The following is a 17,904-nucleotide window of genomic DNA, read 5'->3' on the forward strand; positions in this document are numbered from 1 at the left end:
TAAAGTATGCCACTATATATGGAGGTTGTTGCACCACATGCAGAAGTGGTTGCAGGAATAGGGATCAAATTGCTTATTTACTGTTTGCCTTTTTTCTCTTTGTTGCAGACATGATCAACTCTAAAGTTATTTTTACATTTCTTTCTCCTCCCAGCAACGGTATTTCAAACAAGGGCTCAAAGTAAATGCTCATTGTGCAGTGGAGACAACCTCTGCAGCTTGATAAAATGTTTGGCCACAGTGAGAAGGGAGACTGTGTACTCATAAAGCAGATAATATTTTAATATCAGCTCATATGTGTACATTTAGAAGTACATTCTGGTTGTTATGTTGAATGAACCACTCAAGCAGCTTTATCTGTTTATCTCAGGTTTTACTATACTTAGTCTAGGATAACATAGCTGAAAATTAGATGAACTAAAAACATCTCTGTATTTTTCCGTGGTTCATCTCAGTTTATACATTGCCTGCAGGTCTCGGCAGGAACAAAATGGCGTCCTGACCCCGATGGGTGTCCGGTCCCCTTTTAGGTTGGCCGTTCTTCTTTAAAGCGACATACCAGCTGTATTTCTGGGAGCGATATGTGTTGTAGTGGTTCTCTTCATATTGTTCGAAAAAGTAACACTCATCATTCACTGTTTGCTGAGAAAAAAAGGAATGGGCAGTTAGCAGTCAGATTAAGTGACTCAATGGTTCTAGTAAATTCACCTCTAGAACTGTATGGTTGAATATTTTATTTATCCATACACTTTTTTTTTCTCAATGTGATTTATGTTACACAAAAATAATTAATATTTTATATAGTTTTAAAATATGTAGACAATTGTTTAGTTTAAACTGATTCTCACAAGTACAAAACTCACTGAACCATAGAGGTCTCCGTTTTTGTCCATGGCCAGGTACCTTCCCGTCATCTCCCCTTTGATGACCACAACTCCCACACTCACCGCCTTCAGCCTCAGGATGTCTGCAACACATGCAACATCACAGTTCTGCATGACTTTTTGTTGCATTTCCAAGGCTAAAATGAAGAACATACCTACATACTGTAAGAAATGTTTTCCAAAAACAAGCTTTTGCCCAGCTTATTTCTTGGAAAGGCAGCCTCATAGTCCAAATGTGTTCAAAGGATGAGAAGTTGTGATAAAAATTCCAGATTACTAAGCAGCTTAACTGGAATTGGTTATTTAAAAAAGATTGCACAAAAGCCCTATTTTGGAAATAATTTCCGATGGCAACACATAATACAGCTTTCTTTCCTGAAATATGCACGTTACTTCCCATGGTAATTTTCCATAAAGTTCATAGAGCTTGAGCTAGTAACTGTCAAGGAACACAAGTTACTTCATTGGAGCTCACAGGTTCATTTCACAGAACATTTGGGATGCTTTTATATAGTTTACAGGTTATTTTCCTGGGACTTAAAGGTTACTTTTACAAAGCCTTTAGGTTACTTCCATGGAACTTATAGGTTACTTTCACATTACTTACAGGTTTCCATTCTGGAAGATACAGCTTACTTTCACTAAATATTTTGGCTACTTCCTGGAACCTACGAGTGGCTTTCTTGGAACTTTCAGATCACCTTTACTTACCTAGTTACTACCTACTTACTACTTTCACTAAACCTAGAGGTTATCTTTCAGAATTCATAGGTTATCCTTGTGAAAGATAAATTACTCAAACATAAACTTTAAAAATTACTTTCCTTTAAAGAAAATATTACTTTCACAAAACTTTCAGGCTACTTTTACAAAGCTTACAGATTGTTTTCTGAAACTTCAGTGTTTTCTTAAACTAACAGTTTACTTTAGCTGAATTTACACATTTTTATGGAATTTAAAGGTTACTTTCGTAAAATATTCACATTGCTTTTTATGAATTACAATTTGGTTTCCAGGTCTTTCACAGCAATTTTGTAGTGAATGTAGTGAATGTATCATATATAATTTCCAACTCTGAAATACAACTTTTATCCCACAGAATAAGTTATAAATGTATTGTTCTCACCATATGTGTCATTTTCCTGCCTCCCTCCATTCACTGTTCCATCTGATAAAATCCTTAGGTGATAACCTCCATTCCCACAGTAGAGCCTGGTCACCGCACGCTGCTCCTGGTTCGACAGGTCCAGAGACACAGAGCCAAATGGGAGCACTGTCACATCTCCTTCAGACATCCCAGGCAGAGTCTGAGGCACAGCAGAGCAAAGTTCCTGGCTCTGTAAAGACAGAGGAGAGCCACTCTGCTCACCATTCAGACCTGGAGGACTACGTCTAAAGCATGAAGGCCAGCACCACGCCATGTGTGCTGTGTGATGACAGAAAATGCCCCTCTTTATATCCTCCCAAAAATAAGAACCTCCCTCCTCTGCTGTTTTTTTTTTTGTGATAAAACCATTGAAGGATCCAAATTGGACTCAGTCCAGGCGAGGAGGAACATGACAGTACATGTTCCTAGACCGAACATCACTTTGAAAATAATTTCCAGATGATGCTGACGTAACTTTGCACCTGAAAGCAGAGTAAGGCCAGGCAACAAAATAAACAGCATATGGAGATAACAGAGGGTATGTGCAGTAATGATTTTCCTCCCAGTTGGAAATATCACAAGTTGTAATAGTCTAATAAATAAGAAGGTCCAGAAGGCATTTAAATCCACATTCTTGCATAAATGTTGCAACACCCTACATTCTTTAGTCTGCTTAAAGACCATACTTTGGATTTAGCATCCAACCAGAGTTTCTTGTCTTACCATCTGTTTCCTCAAAAGTTTATCCAATTCAAATGCAAAGGCATATCCCAAATACAAATAGTTGAGGCTTGTTTTCTTTTTATTTATCCCAGAGATCAAAGGTCCCAGAGCAGCAACTACCAAGGACCTTGTCCTGTAAAAACAAAAAAGGAGTTGTGCCTACAGCCTGGCATTGTTACTGAAAAAACTCTGGTTTCTTATCATTTGTAAGCAGAAGCATGGCCTCATCAGAGCCATTCCACATTTGGAACAATTTCTTGGAAGAAAGGGAAGTGGTGGGGAGAGAAAACATGAAAGAATGAAAAGCGAGAACCACGAGAAAAATGTGAAGCCTTCTCCCTTACTCAGTGGGTGTTCCCAGAAACAAGATCTGAGGTGGGATAATACAGGATATATCTCATAAGTGCTGCCAGACCAGAACCTTTGGACAAAGCAACAGCTCAATAGGGAATGACGTCAAAAGTCCAACTGATGACCCAGTCAGAGTGTGGATGTGTGTGAAGAGAGTTCAACCTGTGTGAATGTTGGTAAGGTTAGGGGGATTTTGACTTCAAGCTGTGTAAAGATGTTTGGCTTAAATTGGAGGAAAGTTCAAAGAACAGCAGTTTATGAAAACAGATGTTGCTGTCTTGTTCACGCTTTATTCATCCTAAGCAGCAGGATTTAAACTTCTGGAGTGGCTGTCAAAAGTGTGCACAGCGCTGTTAAAACTCCGATATTTCGCGATGTAAAAAAAAATTTGACCTCAAATAATCGTTTCAAAACTTTTCCAGATATATTTATTCTGTACACACATAACACCAATTATATTGAATATTATTGGAAACCTTATTAAAGCTAAGCTGTCCTAATTGTGTCTTTCCTGACATTTAACTAAAGCCAGAGTTTGGAGAGAAGTTACAAAATATCAAAAGAATCTCATTGTACAAAGGTATCAGTCAGGAAAAGATACAAAACAAGAGACTGTCAGGATCTGCCATTTTGGGTTTTGTGTTTGTTTACTTTTCTAGTTAGGTCGTTCTCATGTGCTTTCTGTTTAGTAGTTATGTTCATTTGTGTTTATTCTCTGGCTAGGTTCTTGTATTTGGCGTAGTTCTGTGCTCCTTAGTTTTATTAGTTCTTTTCCCTCATGCTTAGTTGTTATTTTCTCCCAGGTTAGTTATTATAGTATACATGTCCTTCTCAAAATATTAGCATATTGTGATAAAGTTCATTATTTTCCATAATGCAATGATGAAAATTTAACATTCATATATTTTAGATTCATCCGACCAATAAAAGAAAAGTGTTTTTAATACAAAAAACGTCAACCTTCAAATAATCATGTACAGTTATGCACTCAATACTTGGTCGGGAATCCTTTGGCAGAAATGACTGCTTCAATGCGGCGTGGCATGGAGGCAATAAGCCTGTGGCACTGCTGAGGTCTTATGGAGGCCCAGGATGCTTCGATAGCAGCCTTTAGCTCATCCAGAGTGTTGGGTCTTGAGTCTCTCAACGTTCTCTTCACAATATCCCACAGATTCTCTACGGGGTTCAGGTCAGGAGAGTTGGCAGGCCAATTGAGCACAGTGGCCATGGTCAGTAAACCATTTACCAGTGGTTTTGGCACTGTGAGCAGGTGCCAGGTCGTGCTGAAAAATGAAATCTTCATCTCCATAAAGCTTTTCAGCAGATGGAAGCATGAAGTGCTCCAAAATCTCCTGATAGCTAGCTGCATTGACCCTGCCCTTGATAAAACACAGTGGACCAACACCAGCAGCTGACACGGCACTCCAGACCATCACTGACTGTGGGTACTTGACACTGGACTTCTAGCATTTTGGCATTTCCTTCTCCCCAGTCTTCCTCCAGACTCTGGCACCTTGATTTCTGAATGACATGCAGTATTTGCTTTCATCCGAAAAAAGTACTTTGGACCACTGAGCAACAGTCCAGTGCTGCTTCTCTGTAGCCCAGGTCAGGCGCTTCTGCCGCTGTTTCTGGTTCAAAAGTGGCTTGACCTGGGGAATGCGGCACCTGTAGCCCATTTCCTGCACACGCCTGTGCACGGTGGCTCTGGATGTTTCTACTCCAGACTCAGTCCACTGCTTCCGCAGGTCCCCCTTGGAATCGGCCCTTCTCCACAATCTTCCTCAGGGTCCGGTCACCTCTTCTCGTTGTGCAGCGTTTTCTGCCACACTTTTTCCTTCCCACAGACTTCCCACTGAGGTGCCTTGATACAGCACTCTGGGAACAGCCTATTCGTTCAGAAATTTCTTTCTGTGTCTTACCCTCTTGCTTGAGGGTGTCAATAGTGGCCTTCTGGACAGCAGTCAGGTCGGCAGTCTTACCCATGATTGGGGTTTTGAGTGATGAACCAGGCTGGGAGTTTTAAAGGCCTCAGGAATCTTTTGCAGGTGTTTAGAGTTAACTCGTTGATTCAGATGATTAGGTTCATAGCTCGTTTAGAGACCCTTTTAATGATATGCTAATTTTGTGAGATAGGAATTTTGGGTTTTCATGAGCTGTATGCCAAAATCATCCATATTAAGACAATAAAAGACCTGAAATATTTCAGTTAGTGTGCAATGAATCTAAAATATATGAATGTTAAATTTTCATCATAACATTAAGGAAAATAATTAACTTTATCACAATATGCTAATATTTTGAGAAGGACCTGTAGTTCTCTTGGTTAGTCCCTCATGTTTCAGTTCCTGTCTGGCAATCAACTATATTCTGTTATTCAGTATTTCTTTTTGTTTGCTTAGTTCTTTCCATCTCCTTGAGTTTGGTTCCTTCTGGAGTTAATATCTATGCTGGTTTATGTTTATGTTTTCTTGTCCCTGCTCCTCCCAGTTAGTTTAATGTTTTCCCTTAGAGTTGTCACTAGTTTAGTTTCCCCTCCTGTCCCTGCGTTTCCCAGCTCCCATAGCCATAGTAACATATCCCCTCAGTTCCCTACACCTTGTCTTCACACCTGCCAGCAATCATCTGATTCCCTTCTTCTCTCATTCTCTTTGTTTCACCATTCCCTTCCCTGTATTTAAGCTTACTGGTTTGTCTTGTTTGCCGTCGCCACGTCTTTCTAGCATCCTGTCATGCTCCAGCCAGAGACTTGCTATGTTCCTGAGTTCCAGCCTGCTTAGTTCCTGTTCAGCTTCGTTGTTGTAAGTTTTATGCATCTGTGTTTTAAACCTGAACCTCTGGCGTGAGAAAAACCCGCACTTTCTAGCCTTCAAATGAATCACATCTTGACCTATTCTGTGGCTCCCGAGTATCTCTCTGCATCCTGGTCTGACTCCACTGCCACAAACCCTGACAGAGACAACAGCAACATTATAAAAACTGAATGTTTCTCCAAGATTGATGAAGGGCAAGTGAGAAACTATTCTCCCAATCACTTGTATTCCACATACAAAAACAATCTCCCATATTTTCCGCTTGTCTAATTATGGAACAAAATCCTTTAATTCCTATCCCGGTGGCAGAATGTTTTATGTGCTGATGAAATAAACTTAAAATTTAGGAAACTATTCAAGAAGGTTCAACACAAAAACAAATGAACACCATACCTGCAGTGCAACACTGTGGTGGCAGTTTCAGGATTTGAAATTACTTTTCTTTAGATGGAACTGTTTTTTTTTTGTCAAGGTGGATGAAACATTTTCACCATTCCAAAAAACGTGTTCACTGTCTGATAAATTGGATTAAAGTTTGTGGCTGTAAGAAGTATCTTCAAGCAGATTAGGAACAAAAAGAAAAAGACAATGAAGTGTAGGGTTGAGGTTAAAAATTTTCAAAAGAAAATTTATCCTTGAACCTAGAAGGAACCTAGAAGGATAGATTGGTTAAATTTCTAGGAGTATAAATACTGTAGCAGGTGATGACAAAAACAAAAAACAAATGTGAAGCAAAATAAATAATTGTCCTTAAATGCTTAATTGAGAACTTTTAATTAACTAAAACAAATGACCAAAATTATTCTTTGATATTCACTGTATCACAAAACTTTATCAACTTTACATTTTCCTTAGAGACTAAGATCGCAAAATTCATTTAATTGATAACATTGATTTGTGAAATATCCAGTAAATAAAATATTAACTCACATTAATGAAATACTCTTACTTTATGTTGTTTAACCAATTTATTCAATCTATATACAGGGGTTGGACAATGAAACTGAAACACCTGTCATTTTAGTGTGGGAGGTTTCATGGCTAAATTGGACCAGTCTGGTAGCCAGTCTTCATTGATTGCACATTGCACCAGTAAGACCAGTGTGAAGGTTCAATTAGCAGGGTAAGAGCACAGTTTTGCTCAAAATATTGAAATGCACACAACATTATGGGTGACATACGAGAGTTCAAAAGAGGACAAATTGTTGGTGCACGTCTTGCTGGCACATCTGTGACCAAGACAGCAAGTCTTTGTGATGTATTAAGAGCCACGGTATCCAGGGTAATGTCAGCATACCACCAAGAAGGACGAACCACATCCAACAGGATTAACTGTGGACGCAAGAGGAAGCTGTCTGAAAGGGATATTCAGGTACTAACCTGGATTGTATCCAAAAAACATAAAACCACGGCTGCCCAAATCACGGCAGAATTAAATGTGCACCTCAACTCTCCTGTTTCCACCAGAACTGTCCGTCGGGAGCTCCACAGGGTCAATATACACGGCCGGGCTGCTATAGCCAAACCTTTGGTCACTCATGCCAATGTCAAACGTCGGTTTCAATGGTGCAAGGAGCACAAATCTTGGGCTGTGGACAATGTGAAACATGTATTGTTCTCTGATGAATCCACCTTTACTGTTTTCCCCACATCCAAGAGAGTTACGGTGTGGAGAAGCCCCAAAGAAGCGTACCACCCAGACTGTTGCATGCCCAGAGTGAAGCATGGGGGTGGATCAGTGATGGTTTGGGCTGCCATATCATGGCATTCCCTTAGCCCAATAGTTGTGCTAGATGGGCGCGTCACTGCCAAGGACTACCGAACCATTCTTGAGGACCATGTGCATCCAATGGTTCAAACATTGTATCCTGAAGGCGGTGCCGTGTATCAGGATGACAATGCACCAATACACACAGCAAGACTGGTGAAAGATTGGTTTGATGAACATGAAAGTGAAGTTGAACATCTCCCATGGCCTGCACAGTCACCAGATCTAAATATTATTGAGCCACTTTGGGGTGTTTTGGAGGAGCGAGTCAGGAAACGTTTGCCTCCACCAGTATCACGTAGTGACCTGGCCACTATCCTGCAAGAAGAATGGCTTAAAATCCCTCTGACCACTGTGCAGGACTTGTATATGTCATTCCCAAGACGAATTGATGCTGTATTGGTCACAAGAGGAGGCCCTACACCATACTAATAAATTATTGTGGTCTAAAACCAGGTGTTTCAGTTTCATTATCCAACCCCTGTATATTGTCTCCATGAAAGCTTTGAATAGGTCTAAAAATTATACCTTCCACAGGAAACATACCTGTGTAACAACCCATGTTAATGCAGAAGTAAACAAATGTAAATATGACTTTGTAAGCTGTACTTAGAATTGTGCTGTTTTTGTTTATTAATTTGGTGTAAAGTGCTTAATATTTTACATTTCTGCTAAAGTTGGTAAGGAGCTAATCTTTTTGAATGTTTGTCTTGGTAGCTGATTTATCCCTAAAGGAATAAATCCCTAAAACTAAAAGAAGAAAACTTCATCTGGGTTTAGCTGTTAAAGAAGTTTCAGCACCTGATCTCCACATCAGCCTGCTGGACCTGGATAAACCTCTGAAATAAAGGTGAAATATCTTCCAGAACCAGAAAAGGGAATTATGACCTGGACGACAGTCCACACAGACGAGAAGATATGGAGAAAAACATTTTGCAACTTTCAATTTCAAATCACATTCTCACTGTGTAATAATTGGTAATCCAGTGAATTCATCACGTACCTGTAGGAAAGTCATGTGACAGCTCTCCTTATGTGCCATCGTGTCCTTTTTTCTCTGAACTGTAGTTTGGTTGAAACAAGCTCTTCATCCTTCCTCCAACTGAGAAGTGTCTGCTTTTTATGGGCTTTAAGTTCGTATTTATTCTTTTCGCTCACATCGCCACCCCTCCAACAGCGTCAGAGGACTCATTTTAACAGGCCAGCGTCAAGACTAAAATTACCTCCTCCGACTACAGAGAGAGAAGCAAAGAATGAGTGACACAGGCATCCAAGACACAGGACTGAGCCAAAGCCTGGAAACCAACAGAGTTGTCTAACTGTGAGAGCACTAATGCTTGAGACCATGCTGAGCAGCAGACTATGAACACTTATATAAGACAAGAGATGACTACAGCTACATGCTAGGTTCCTCAGGTTTCATGGATCTGCTTCTATAAGACCTTTATCTCACATTATAGGGTAATAGGATCTACTTCACACACCTGCAGACATTCACATTAAATAAATTTGGCACTTTGCCTCTCAAATTCATGCTTTGTAAATCATGTTTTAATGGGATTTAGAAAGAAACAGCAATGATGACAATCATCCCTCATACCAAGAAAGTATCTTCAGAGCTGACAAAGTCTTGTACAGAAATGGAAATATTGCAGAATTAAACAAGTTTACATGAAACTAGGAAGAATAGCACACTAACAGAATGACAGCACTCTTTCGGCCCAGTTTCTTCAATTCAATTCCATTCAAAGATACTTTATTGATATCTGAGGGGAAATTAGAATTCCAGTACAACCCATCCAAACATACATCAGGACACAAAACAAGGGGGGGACGGGTCACCGAGGCTTTGCTGCCCACTCACAGGCGCTGCCCTTGCTAGATGAGAAAAGAGGCCACATTAGGTAAGTAGAGGAAAAAAAATCATATTTCACACTTTGTCCTTAGCAGGATACAGTTTGAGATTGCAAGAAACCTCAGCACAAAGAAGCAACAAATTTACAAAACAACATCATGCCATGAACGGTGAAGGTGGTGGGAGGGGTGCATAAGTTTATCTTGAGGATTTGTGTGTGTGCAAGTGAGTGTGTGCAAGTAAGTCCATGAAGCACTGTCCCAGAGGCCATTGTCCTTGATGGTACGTTGGAATGTTCATCAACCGGCCACAAAGTTCTGAGCAGGTCCACAGATGTCCTCAGGGAAGCGAGGGGGCAGAGGGAACAGAGCGTCATGTTTACATAACTTCCAGGAGAGGTTGAAGATAGCCAGCCATCAAGGCCGTACAGGGGAGCCAGATTCAGAAAAACAATAATTATTTGGGTTAGGCCGACTCTTAATTTTCCGTCAGCCTTGAGAGTCTCGCTGGTGCTTCTCAAAGGCGAATCCAAACAGCCAAATTCCTGGTCTTTCGCCAGATCCGAGCGAACAACTTTCTCCAAGATTTATCCCATTTCACCTGAGTCCAGGAACCGCAACCTGCCTGCGATCCTGTGTAAGGATCACATCCAGTCTGCGATTCAGCTCACGCAACATCTCAGTTTGAGTGTTGATCGCTCTGAAGATCCCATCACACATACCAGGCAGCCTCACAATTGCCAGAACAGCTGCTGACATTCTCCGAATTTCTCGATATGCCAGGTAACCGCTGACTCCAAAAAGCAGAAATCCTGATATCAAACATCCAATTATATACACATCTTCCACATCCTCGACTGATATTATCGCCAGACACACAATCCTCCACTTCTGCCAGGAGTCCATTGTGTATCCAGAGAAAAACGTACCGTCCGGGCAAGTGGGTTCTCCCGACCCGTCTTCTCGTCGAGAAAATTTGATCAATTGCAATGAGAGACCACCTGACCAAATCCATAACTCAGAATTTGGAAGATATGCAAAAAGAGGCTATAAAAAAAGACAAGACACAGAGCAGAAGAGGGGCAGTTATACAGTTTACCTGCAAAAAAAGTTGATTAGGGGTTTAGTTCCTCCTTTCCTCTTTAATGAAAAAATTGAAACATAAAAAATAAAATGTGATTTTTGGTGAGCAATAAATTGGGATAAATCACATTTATTCTAACTAAAAATAGCTGATTTTATGCATAAGCATATTACAACAGTTGCACATGACACAAAAACATGATTTGCATTCAGAAGCAGGTTCGCATTTGTAACCTGGGGAGTTCTTTATGTTTTAGGTTTTAACCTGTTAGACCTTACTTGTATCAGAACTTAGTTAACAGCTTCAGAGAATTATACTCATGGAAAACTACCAGGTATACTTAGAAATCTTGCTTCTCATCTACAGGTTATCAATCACTTGGTTCTGGTAAGGAGACTGGTAGTAGCTGCTCTTGGCAAGAGCTTAGAAACCTCCAACCCACAAGAAACACACCTTACACCCCTTTAGGAAAACACATTAATGTATTAAAAACATTTGCAAAGGTACTTCAATATACTGACAAATTACATGCAAAATAAGACATTCTTTGTAAAGAAAAATTGCATTTCAGCCATCACAGTTTAGATATAGTTCTTACAGCATTCTCTGAAAAGGGGTTAAATAACAAATGAACTTGCACTCTTCAGTTTTTTCCTTCCCAGTCCCATGAGTGGTGGAGTTTCCCCTCCACAAAAAAAATAAATAAAGAAATACGCAAAAGATAAAAAATAAGGCAGTTCTCAAAACCTGGAAAACTAAGGTCCTTATAACGATCGCAATTGCTTGAATCTGTTAATACCACATCCCTCGGCAGAACACGTATCAGGATATGGAAGAACCAATCAATGGTGTTAGTCCAGGGCATGTTAGGTCCTAGATGTCCATGGATGAAAACGCTTCTATGGAGCAATAACCCAAAAAAGAAAAAGCCGGCACACAAATGTGCGGTACAGTCACACTCATTTTTCTTTTACAATTGCATTCTTTAATATCCCTTTTTGATACATTTATAAAATAAATGGTACACCAACTGCAGATGATTTTAAAATAACATGGCTAATCTCTAAACTAAAACATAAAAGTACAATTATATGGCCCATTTTCTTCAAATTAAATCAATCCAAGCACACACAACGGCTCGGATCTATGTTTAGTTTTTTTTCTAAAACATCAACAGTCAAGTCTGCAGGATGAGCAGCTGCATGGGTCATCTGTAGCTATACCACGTGGTAGCTGCTCAACTGATTAAAATATTTCACACGTGGAATCTAGAAGAACAGGTAGCTAATTAAACATGTCCCACTAACACCCTCCAAGATACTTTAGGTTAAAACTCACCAGAGGGTATCTTCAACCTAACGAGTGCTAATGTCGGCTCTGCGGTTTCTCCCCCCCGGCAAGCTTCTATGTCCGTCAGCACACAACCGACGTGCCTCTGTTCGTCAGTGCACCCCCACGGACCTCTACACTATTTAGAAGTAAAAGTGCACAACCAGTGTGTCTATGCTCTGTTCAGCAACTGATATTTTTGCGATAATGTTAACTTTTCCTCTCACAACACAGGGCAGCAACATGGGGTAGACTTCTTCTGCCGTATTGGTGAGGCGATTTTGGGTCCTCGGAATTTAGAGCTGCATCAACTTAAGTTTCATTTTACCTGTGAGGCATTCAGGCGGCTTAGAAAGTTGTCTAAGAAAATAACCTGGGTTACATTCTCCCCCTCTAGACTGCATGAGTCTCTCCATGCATACCTGAATGAACATGTATTGGCAAGAAACCATCATGGGTGAATGCAGTTGCTAAAGTCTGGAAAAATAATCCAATAGCAAGAATCAGAGGTTTACCTAATTCATCATATGTAAGTTTACGAGGCGGGCACCTAACCCTACTGGATCGCCTCACTTACGGTAGTGGCAAGTCACAACGAGCAGGCTCTGTGTCCTCAATCCCCTGCTCAATTCCTACACTGCCAGTACAGTCCTCTGTTGGTGATAGAGGTATCGCCTCTGGTGGAATATTAATAATGACATGACCCATATTGACACACGGTGATGCAACATTTGGGGATGTCCTGCTACTCTCAGGAAGAGAAAGTTCGGCTTGCAACACGTCAGACATTTCAGAAACATTTCCAGGACTGTGTGGCTCAACAACAGGGGAGTTGAAACCCGCTGTCACCGTAGTCAACTCAGATGTAATGGTCTGCCAATCCCTTTGTGTAAAAGGACCACTTGTGATCACCTCTGGTACTACCACACTGGAATAAAACTCATCCTCATCACTGTACAACACATCTTCCAAGTCATCTTGACCATCATGTGACACTCCGGCATCTTTGCTTCGCAGCTTCATATTTCTCCTTTTTACATTAGAGCCTTGTTCAGCTGCCTTCTCTATTGGCAGGAACCCGCACGGCAAAAGGAGACCTCTGTGCAAAGTGCGATGTGGTCCACCCCCTGACTTGGGCTTCAGAACATAAACAGGGCTATCCCTGATCCTTCTAATGACTACATGAACGTTCTGTTCCCATTTATCAGAGGGTTTGTGCTTTCCTCTTAAATTCAGATTCCTCACCAAGACTCGGTCCCCTGTAACAAGCTCTGCTGCACGGACCTTCCTGTCAAACAGAGTTTTGTTCTTTTGTCCCATTTTCTGAGAATGTTCTGCAGCTAAGGAATAGCTTTCTTGCAGTCGTCTGCGAAGGATCGCAACATATTCTGAATATGTTCTGTGATTTCCCCTTTCAGGTGTTATTACTAAAACAAGATCAATTGGCAATCTGGGCTGTCGGCCAAACATTAATTCATAAGGGGAGTAACCTGTCGTGTCATTCCCTGTGCAATTATATGCATGCACTAGGGGTTTGACAAAATCCCTCCAGTGGTATTTGTCCTTTTCCTCCAGAGTCCCAAGCATATCCAGAAGTGTCCTATTAAATCGTTCCACCGGGTTCCCACGGGGGTGATATGGGGTGGTACAAACATTTTCAGCGCCAATCAGTGTACATAGTTCTTTAATTGTTTTTGATTCAAAGTCCCTACCTTGATCACTAAGTAAGCGACTTGGGAAACCATAGTGGACAATAAAATTGTCCCACACAGCCTTGCCAATGGTTTTTCTTTTTGGTCCTTAGTTGGTACGGCCACAGCAACTTTTGTGAAGTGATCAATAACTAATACATTTCTGGTGTCAACGATTGTCTGGTTCTATTGATAAATAGTCTATGCAGACAAGTTCCAGTGGATATGTCACAGAAATATTTTCCAGAGGTGCAGCCTTTTGTGGAACTGCCTTTGTCCTAAAACAACGGGGACACATTTTACACTTCTCCTCAACTGATTGGGCCATCCTGGGCCAGAAAAACCTAGCACGAGCTAGATGTAATGCACGCTCAAACCCTAGATGTTCAACTTCATCATGTACACCTTGCAGAGCTTTGGATCTGAACTGCAAAGGTAAGAGTAACTGGTAGGTAACATCTTCTCTGTCAACCCATTTTCTGTGCAGCACACCATTCCTCAGCTCAAGCCTTTTCCACTCCTTAAGGAAAGCTTTACATCTAGAGGTTCAAGGTTTATCTCTCTAAAGCTAGGCTTACGACCACTCTCTAGAAATGTGATGACACGTGAAATGGATGGATCATCCCTTTGAGCTCTCTGCCAATCAGATGTCATCATTGTTGGCAAAGTGTCTACACCAAACAACTGAGGAACAGTCGAGGGCTCTATAACCAGAGACTCCACAACAAGGGCCTGCTCTAGCTCAGGGTCACAGCTGTCTGGGAAAGCCACAAGATGGCGCTGACACAGAGCAGAAAAAACTTCTTGATCTACCTCATCACTTGTATCTTGCAGCCGTTTCTTCATGTCCTCCAACCTGCCTTTCTCCTTTATGAAATCCTCATCCTCACAAGGTGGGCCTTGAGGTCGCCGGGACAACCCGTCTGCATCACGGTTGGCATGCCCAGCTCTGTACTTGATGCTGAACTGGTAGGTGGATAGAGCTGCCAACCAGCGATGACCAGCAGCATCCAACTTGGCAGATGTCAAAATGTAGGTCAAGGGGTTATTGTCTGTAAAAACCGTAAAAAGGAGACCCATAGAGATAACCATTAAACTTCTCACAAATAGCCCACTTAAGGGCTAAAAATTCAAGTTTATGCGTGGGGTAGTTCCTTTCACTCTTAGAAAGCCCACGGCTCGCATAAGCAACAACTCTTAGCTGCCCATCCTGTTCCTGATAGAGTGCCGCACCGAGTCCTTCACAGCATGCATCGGTGTGCAAGATGTATGGCAGAGATGGGTCGGCAAAAGCAAGGATGGGTGCAAATGTTAACTTTTCAATCAGGGTCTGAAACGCACTCTTACACTCTGGTGTCCATTTAGTAAAGGGCGCATTAAAGTTTAACAGAGATTTAGGTGTTTCCCTCTTGTATTTTTTCCTCTTCTCTTTGGTGGGTAATAGCCTGCTGTCAGACTATTTAATGGCTTTGCTATTTGGGAGTACCCCTTAACAAACCTACGATAATACCCTGCAAACCCCAAGAAACATTTGAGTCCTTCCGGTTTGAAGGACGAGGCCAGGTTTTCAGGGCTAAAATCTTATCTGGGTCAGAATGGACTCCCTGAGCATCAACCACATGACCCAGGTACTTCACAGATGTTTTAAAGAAATGACACTTGTCCGGGGATAGCTTTAACCCAAAACCTTTCAGATGATTTAGCACCTTCATTAACCTCATCTCATGTTGTTCAAGTGTGTCAGAAAACACTATCAGATCATCCAAAAACACAAGCACCTCAGTTAAATTAAGGTCTCCAACACACCTCTCCATTAATCGCTATATTGCAGAATTAAACAAGTTTACATGAAACTAGGAAGAATAGCACAGTAACAGAATGACAGCACTCTTTAGGCCCAGTTTATACAGTTTACCTGCAAAAAAAGTTGATTTGGGGTTTAGTTCCTCCTTTCCTCTTTAATGAAAAAATGGAAATATAAAAAATAAAATGTGATTTTTGGTGAGCAATAAATTGGGATAAATCACATTTATTCTAACTGAAAATAGCTGATTTTATGCATAAGAATATTATAACAGTTGCACATGACACAAAAACATGATTTGCATTCAGAAGCAGGTTTGTATTTGTAACCCGGGGAGTTCTTTAGTATGTTCTAGGTTTTAACCTGTTAGACCTTACTTGTATCAGAACTTAGTTAACAGCTTCAGAAAATTATACTCATGGAAAACTACCAGGTATACTTAGAAATCTTGCTTCTCATCTACAGGTTATCAATCACTTGGTTCTGGTAAGGAGACTGGTAGTAGCTGCTCTTGGCAAGAGCTTAGAATCCTCCAACCGCTCTTCTTTCTAGGAATCTGGCCAAATTTATTAGTTCTCCAAAACTCTGACAACCCAGGGTTCAGACCAGGAAGCAGGGTCGTAGTTTAATACTCCTCTCTGCAGTTTCTGTACTGTTACCCAGCCATTACCCTATTAAGACAGTGTCTCGCCCACGGCCAAAATTTAATAGGTTAAAAAATAATCTAAAAGGAGGAAATCAGGAAAATCTCATAAAAATAAACACAACTCAGACCGAAAATAAAAATAAAACAATTAAATGTGGCTTACTGAACATAAGATCTCTCTTCAAAGACATTGCTAGTTAGTGACCTGATTTTTGACAGATTGATTTATTTTGCCTCACAGAAACCTGGCTGCAGCAAGAGGATTATGTTACTATAAATGAGTCAACTCCTACTAATTATTTAAATGTTCACATTCCTCGAATTACTGGGCGAGGAGGATGAGTAGCAACCATCTTTCAGTCGGATTTATTGATTAGTCCCAGACCAATCAATAGCTACAACTCTTTTGAATATTTAATCCTTAGTTTTCCTCATCCAAATTGCAAAGCACTAAAACCACTTCTGTTTGTTGTTTTGTACCGTCCACCAGGCCCTTACTTTCAATTTTTAGATCAGTTTTAAGACCTTTTATCTGATTTAGTGTTAAATACAGATAAAGTTATTATAGTGGGGGATTTTAACATTCATGTTGACGCTGAAAGTGATAGCCTAAATATAGCATTTAATGCTATCTTAGACTCAATTGGCTTTGCTCAAAACATTAACAAACCTACTCACCTTTGTCTTTATTCTCTGGACCTTGTGCTGACATATGGCATTGAGTGTAAAGACATAACAATATTTTCTCATAACCCTGTCCTGTCTGACCATTTCTTAATAACCTTTGAGTTTAATTTAACCGAGTACTCCACACCTTAAAGAACATTTCATTATAGTAGATCATTATCAGGCGATGCTGTAACAACCTTTAAAGAATCTGTTCCACTTTTAATTTCCTCATTATCACTTAAAAGCACAATGGAGGGCAATAATTCTGTTTCTGCCCCATCACAATTTGAGTCTTTTGTTCATAGTGTTTCTTCATCATTGTGTGATGCATTAGACAATGCAGCCCCCTTGAAAAATAAGATAATCATTAATAGGAGGCTGGCTCCTTGGTTTAATTCAGAGCTGCATACTTTAAAGCACAATGTTAGAAAATTGGAGAGAAAATGGCGCTCTACACACCTAGAGGATTCCTACTTAATCTTGAAAAATAGCCTAATGTTGTATAAAAAGACACTTCGCCAAGCTAGAACAGCTTATTTCTCATCATTAATAGAAGAGAACAAGAATAATCCTAGGTTTCTCTTTAGTACAGTTGCTAAACTTACACAGAGTCATAACTCTGTTGAGCCATCCATTCCCTTATCTCTTAGCAGCCATGACTTTATGGGATTCTTCTTAAATAAAATTGATTCTATTAAAAATAAAATCTTTGACATACTCCCGAAGATGATTACTTCATCCTCATCAAGTGAGACAACATTGGAAATAACTGCAGAACCTGATTTGTGTTTGGACTGTTTTGATCCTGTGGAGCTTCCTGAGTTTATTTTTTCCTGTTTATTTTTTAATGTTCTAGTGTTTGGAGCATTTTGGGAGTGTACTACACATAAAACCAGTTATTTGCCTAGTGTATTTTCAAGAGATCGAGGTATTTTGGGCAGAGCTGAATTTTCTTTGCAGCAAATTCATCGACTAATGTTGGAAGCATGTGTGAAAAGTAGACATTTTCAAGATGCTTCATTTGTGCATCTGTAAGATCTTTGTCAAATGAAATGTCAAATTCCAGGTGCTCAGTTGGTGCCCAGATGACCAGCTTGCAGCTCTCCAGCTTGAGGCACATCATTGTAAGCTGGACCTGGAA

At 40.5% G+C, this 17,904-nt stretch overlaps 1 protein-coding gene across 1 annotated transcript; it reads right to left on the reverse strand.

The window, feature by feature from the left end:
- Positions 1-258: 258 nt before the first annotated feature.
- On the reverse strand, positions 259-2,471 carry LOC124876079 (putative fibroblast growth factor 1). Its single transcript, XM_047378573.1, has 3 exons — positions 2,011-2,471; positions 864-967; positions 259-642 (listed from the first exon to the last, which is right to left on the reverse strand). Exons 1-3 carry the CDS (start codon positions 2,303-2,305, stop codon positions 457-459), a joined length of 585 nt encoding a protein of 194 aa, XP_047234529.1. The 5' UTR covers positions 2,306-2,471; the 3' UTR covers positions 259-456.
- Between the last annotated feature and the right edge of the window lie 15,433 nt (positions 2,472-17,904).

This window comes from Girardinichthys multiradiatus, chromosome 11 (genome assembly GCF_021462225.1).
Source record: "Girardinichthys multiradiatus isolate DD_20200921_A chromosome 11, DD_fGirMul_XY1, whole genome shotgun sequence".
Classification (NCBI taxonomy): Eukaryota; Metazoa; Chordata; class Actinopteri; order Cyprinodontiformes; family Goodeidae; genus Girardinichthys; species Girardinichthys multiradiatus.